This window comes from Rhinatrema bivittatum, chromosome 14, assembly GCF_901001135.1.
Source record: "Rhinatrema bivittatum chromosome 14, aRhiBiv1.1, whole genome shotgun sequence".
Classification (NCBI taxonomy): domain Eukaryota; kingdom Metazoa; phylum Chordata; class Amphibia; order Gymnophiona; family Rhinatrematidae; genus Rhinatrema; species Rhinatrema bivittatum.
Genome location: NC_042628.1, coordinates 71417179 through 71423178, shown reverse-complemented (window position 1 = coordinate 71423178; position 6000 = coordinate 71417179). Strand labels below are relative to the sequence as shown.

General features: G+C 49.8%; 1 protein-coding gene across 3 annotated transcripts in view; it reads left to right on the top strand.

Moving 5' to 3' along the window:
- The first annotated feature begins 227 nt into the window (after window positions 1-227).
- Window positions 228-6000, top strand: part of USF2 (upstream transcription factor 2, c-fos interacting) — a 157166-nt gene continuing 151393 nt past the window's right edge. For 2 of the 3 annotated variants that reach the window (XR_003852586.1, XM_029576385.1), the window contains exon 1: window positions 228-1430. Coding sequence is in view for 2 of the 3 variants with exons in the window: in XM_029576385.1 (XP_029432245.1) it covers window positions 1393-1430 (38 nt within the window). In the remaining variant the exon portion in view is untranslated. The remainder of the gene's footprint in view (window positions 1431-6000) is intronic. The other variant, XM_029576386.1, reaches the window with a different exon arrangement.

The following is a 6000-nucleotide window of genomic DNA, read 5'->3' as shown; positions in this document are numbered from 1 at the left end:
TAACCCATCCTCCTAACAGCCTCAAGATCTGGGTCTTTCAGGGCACGCTCGCCAAACCAGACTACTGACAACACAATTTCCTTCTCGGCACCGCATACGGGTACCCTACTGTCACAGGGGGTGCGTGCGCGCGCGCGCGATGACTCGCTGCACGTTCTAAATTCCATCCACCATAGTCTCTATATAGGCTCGAGCCGACACCACCCCTTTCTCGCCTCCTACGCGTAGACGCAGCTCTTCCATCCACTCGCATGCGCAAAAGACCCGTCTAGCTCCCAGCTCGCTACCAGGCCACAGGCTATCTGGTCGCTGCTCGCTCTTGTGCGGCTACACCCGTTCTCCATCTTGGAACCGTAGCTGCAGTCCTGGCACTCAGACTACTCTAAGCAAAAAAACAAATAATAATAATAATAAAAAATATATATAAAAAGAAAATAATAATGTGCGGGGGCGAACAACATGGATGAAAACAGTACCTCCCCCTCCAGTTAAATAAAAATAAACACAATCAATCATGCTCTCCTCTTACTTCGAGTAGCCGCTGGGGGCGCACGCGTGCCCCCGAGAAAGCCTCCGCCATCCCCCACCCAGAGCCAAGGCGGAGGAAAAAGAGAAAAAAAAAAAAAAAGGCCGTTACTGACAACGCGGCTCGCGCTCGGTTCTTTTCCTTGCTAGCTGGCCGATCGCCGCCCCGCTTCCTCCTCCCACTGCCACACACACATACACGAAGACTTTCTCAGTCTGCGGCGCCGCGGGCTTGCCGGTTTCCTTGTTTCCCACAAGTCGGTGACCTCCGCTGCCCAGATACTTACAAAAAACCCCCAAAACCCGAATAAAACTCCGTCTCGCGTTCGCTCGCTCCCACTTGTCTTCCTCCGCCTTGCTCCCAGCCGCCGCCGCCGCCGCCTGTCCCCCCCCCCCCGTCGACTCGCGTGCACCCAGGCTCGGCCGTGTGGCAGTCTCGCGCCCCAGCTCCCGCTCGAGCACCTTGGCCGCCTCGCGCTCCTGCCCCGCGCTCAGGCCTCCCCGTCGCAGGCCGGGGGGAGGGAAGGAAGCGCTTGGCGCCCGTTTGGCCTCGCCGGAGCGCGTCCCTCTCCCGTCTCCTCGCTGCGTCTGTCTGTGTCTCCTCACGTGTCCCGGCTGAGGCGGCGGGAGGTGGGGAAGGAGTCTCCTCACATGACCCGTGTGTTTGTCCCCGTGATCAGCAGCGCTCCCGTGTCTCCCGCGGCCTTCGGCCTCGCAGCGGCGGCGGCTCGCCTGCCCGGGGAGGAGCCGGCTCGGGGGTGACGGAGCCGAAGAGAGAGTCCGGGCCAGGAGCGCCGCCGCCGCCTTCCTCTTTCCCTTCCCCCACCCCCTTCCCTCCGTCCCGTCCCTTCCCTTCCTCCTTCCCCGATGGACATGCTGGATCCCGGCCTGGACGCCGACACCAGGTAAGCGGCCGCTGCATTGGCAGCACCGACCGGGGGGGGAGGCTCCGGCAGGTACTGGACCGGGGGGGGCATCATTCGCGCAGAACCGGGGACTCGGATAGGGAGGCAGCACAAAATGGAGGACGGAGGGAGGGAAACCGAAGGCTGACAGGAAAAGGGCCGGTGAGAGAGAGAGAGAGGGGAAAATAACGGGACCCAATCTGTGGAAGAAGGAGCTGGGGGCACGGGGGCTGGGCTATCTATATGGGAAGCGTGTTAAGGACATAGGCACTGCAAGTGGACAAACGGCTGAGAGGTGATAGAGACAGAAATGACAAGAGGTGCAATTATGGGGATGCAGAGCACAGGAGTACAAAACAAAAAGTTAACATGTCCCCCACATGTTAACTTTTTGTTTTGTAATGCTGCAGAAACGCAGCTCAAAGGTAACGGGGGGCTAGGGTAAGAGAACTTTTTAAACCATTGCCAGAATGCAGGAGAGGAGGCAGCTCCTCTGGGGGAGGAGGGATACAGGATCGCCCAGGGAGGTAGAGATGTTGATTTTCTTTAAAGGAAAAAAAAGGTTGGCCGGGTGGTATAGGAATCTGGATCCACAAGGTTGCGCCTAGCGGTATTATTGTAATTTAAGGTATCCTGTGGCTGTCAGCATAAGCTTAACTCGGGGTTGCCCGACCTATCGGTAAAAAAATAAGTAAACCCCCGCCATGCCTTCCGATGTGATAAAACTGCCATATGTGACAGAGCTCGCTCTGGTGCTGTACTCTCAGACTCTGAACTGTACTATTTTGGAGTTGAGGACTACACATCCTGGTGCTTAAAGGGACACATCTCAGCCTAATAAGGGAAGCTGTAAGTATAACAACTATGATGAAGCGTGCATCTTTAAAAAAAAAAAAAAAGTTAGGTGGTTAGTGAAAACCTGGCAAACTCTCAGTTAAAACAAAAACAATTCATGGCAAACGGCTTAACTTCACTGACAGCAGAAATACACCAAATAGGCCATCCAGTCTGCCCTGCTAGTTTATTATGGTAGTAACTGCTGCTCTATGCAGGTTATCCTCAAAGGGTAGTAATATTTACAATCAAAAGCAAGCAGCCCATAACAGAATTTCTACTAGCAACATTTTTTTTTACAGGGTGAGCAGCCTTCTTGATAAATCATGCAGTGCTGCTTGAATGCACTTTGCTTTTGGACTTGGTCGTCGAAGCAGTCCTGCGCTTTTTCCCCTAATATCTGCGTATCGGTACCCTGCACTGTAAAAGGTCAGGGCCCAACATTGGCTGTAATCTGAACCCAGTTCCCCTTTTTCACTCCCCGCTGTCGAAGTGGAGAGTGATATTACAGTTGCATCAAAGTCATGTAAGCTAATTGGTTAAGGGTACACCTGGGGGAATTCTGTGCTACTGCAGAACGCAGAGTTTCTGCTGAATTTCCAAATTCTCTGCAGAAAATAGCAGAAGAGACCCCGGCATGCCGCGAACAGAGCACGTCCCGTGGCACACGCTCCGTTCGCGGCAAAGATGAAGACCCAGTGCGCCGTCCGTGGCGAAAAGGGAAGGCCCTTGTGTGCCGTGGGACGTGCTCCGTTCGCGGCGAAGATGAAGGCTCGGTGCGCCTTCCCTTTTTGTTGCGAACGGCGTGCCGGGCCTCCATCTTTGCCGCGAACGGAGCGCGTCCCACGGCATGCTGGTGAGAGAGAATGTGTCTCGGGGAGGGGAGGGTGTGAGAGGGAGCATGGTGGGGGGATGCCGGTGAGAGAGAATGTGTGTGTGTGAGAGAGGGGAGGGTGACAGAGAGCATGGTTGGTAAGAGGGGGTGGGGAGGGTGAGAGAGAGCATGGGAGGTAAGAGAGGGTGGGTGGGGGGATTGTGGGTTTCAGAGAGAGGGAGCCTATATGAGGGAAGGGGGATGCTGGTGAGAGAATGTGTGTGTGAAAGAGGAGAGGGGGTGTGGGGGAGGGTGAGAGACAGCTTGGTTGGTAAGAGGAGGAGTGGGGGGATGCTTGTGTGGTTTTCAGAGAGGGAGCCTATATGTGGGGAGGGTGACAAAGCAGGAGGGTGTGAGAGAGAGCATGGGAGGTAAGAGGGGGGCTGGGGGGATGCTTGAGTGTGGGTTTCAGAGAGAGGGAGCCTATATGAGGAGATTGTGAAGGAGTGTGTATGTGTGTGAGAGATTGGGAGCTCGTGTGTATGAAAAAGATTGTGTGTTTGTGAGGGTGCTAGCCTGTGTGAAGGGATTGTGTATGTGTGAGACAGAGCCTGTGTGAAGGGCTGCGTGAGAGAGAGACATAGGTAGCCTGTGTGAGGATGTATGTGTGAAAGAGAAAGGGAGCTTGTGTGGGTGTGTATGCAAGAGCGGGCCCTATATGAGGGGATGTATGTGTGCGAGAGAGTGAGGGAGCCTGTATGAGGGTGTATATATGTGGAAGGGACACTCTTACAGTGAATTTATAGGGAAATTCTGCTCAAAATATTTAAAATTCTGCAACTCTAAGTAATAACTTTTTTCTGTAATAATTTAAAATGTAATTACTTAAAGACTGTCATGTAAATTGTGTTATTTTGACCAATATAAAGTTTGCAGAATTTGCAGAATTTTCAGTTTTTGTTCGCAGAATTTCAAATTTTTTGCGCAGAATTCCCCTAGAGGTAGTTAAGGGTAGTAATCCCTATACCTTCTGTTAGGGATAGAAGCTACTGCTCCATGCTGGTTACCCCCATGCACCTTTTTCTTAATTTCCAACTCTAACTTTTAAAGATTCACAGTGTTTATCCCATTCCTTTTTTAATTTATTTACTGTTTTTATCTTCATCACTTCTTCTGAAAGGGCATTTCAGGCAGCCACCATCCTCTCCGCAGAGAAATATTTCCTGATTGTTCTGAGTCACCCCCCTGAAATTTCATATCATTATTTCCTAGTTCTACTGTTTGCTTTCCAGTGAAAAAGGTTTGAGGAACATGCATCATTAAAACCTTTCAGGTATCTGAAGTTCTATATCATATCTCCCCTGCACCTCTTCTCTTCTAGGTTATACATATTCAGATCCTTCATCCTTTCCTCATAAATCTTCTGACATAGATCCCACACTGTTTTGGTCTCCCTTCTCTGGACCGCCTCCGCCCTGTCTCTATTCTTTTTTTGTTTGAGATATTTATTTATTTGAATGTTTTATATATCGTCATTCCATGTGAGAATCTCTAGATCAAAACAGTGTACAGGTTTAACACTTACAGGCAAAGGATGAGTTACAAAGGCAGGCATATATACAGGTAAACGTTCAAGGTAAACATTCCAGATCTAAGGGTGTACTTCTAAGACAGACATATAAGATGCATTTGTAATTATTTGGGGGGGGGGGGGAGAGTATGGGGTAATGTGCAGGACATAGTTGGTTATCAGAGTGAGGGGGAATTGGTTATCCCAGTTTGAGAGTAGTATTTATTTGAGTGTTTTTATGTACCGTGATGTATAAGGTCTACAGAACTGAAAACTGAACTCCAGGTGAGGACTCACCAAGGACCTGTACAGGGGCATTATTGCCTCCTTTTTCTTACTGGTTATTCCTCTCTCTGTCAGCCCAGCATTATTCTGGATTTAGCTATCGCTTTGTCACATTTCTTTTCCAGCTTCAGATCGCCAGACACTATCACTTCAAGGTCCTTCTCCCAATCCGTGCACTTTAGTCTTTTATCCCCTATCATGTACATCTCTTTTGGAGTACGGCATCCTAGATGCATGCCTCTGCACTTCTTGTCATTGAATTCCAGCTGCCATGTCTTCGACCTCTTTTCAAGCTTTCTTAAATCACTTTTCATTCTCTCTTCTCCTTTACGCATGTCCACTCTGTTGCAGGTCTTAGTATCACCCGCAAATAGACAAATTTTCACAATGTCGCTCATAAAGATATTGAACAGAACCAGTCCTGTGGCACTCCACTTAACATTGTTCTCGCTTCAGAGTAGGTTCCATTTACCATTACATACAGTCTCCTTGGCGCCGAGTCCCAAGCCTCTCATTTTATTGACAGGTTTCCTGTGTGGGACCATATCAAAAGCTTTGCTGAAATCCAAGTAAATATCGAGCGTTTTTCCTTGATCCAATTCTGTAGTTACCCAATCAAAAAAAATCAATTAGATTTGTCTGACAGGACTTTCCCTGGTGAATCCATACTGCCTCGGATCCAGCAATCAACCCCATTGTAGATAGTTCATTATTCTTTCCTTCAGCAGCGTCTATATTAATTTTCACACCACCAAGGTGAGGCTAACCGACCTGTAGTTTGTAGCCTCCTCTCTGCTACCACTTTTGTGAAGTGGGACCACCACAGCTCTTCTCCAGTCACATGGCACCACTCCCGTTTGAAGGAATCTCTTGTGCTGGCAGGTCCACTGAAAGACCTGTTCAACTCTGAGCTGGTATGTACGTCATCCAGTCCCATGACTGTGTCCACTTTGTTTTCCTAGCTTATCCCATAAGAACATAAGACTTGCCATACTGGGTCAGACCATGGGTCCATCAAGCCCAGTATCCTGTTTCCAACAGTGACCAAGCCAGGTCACAAATACCTG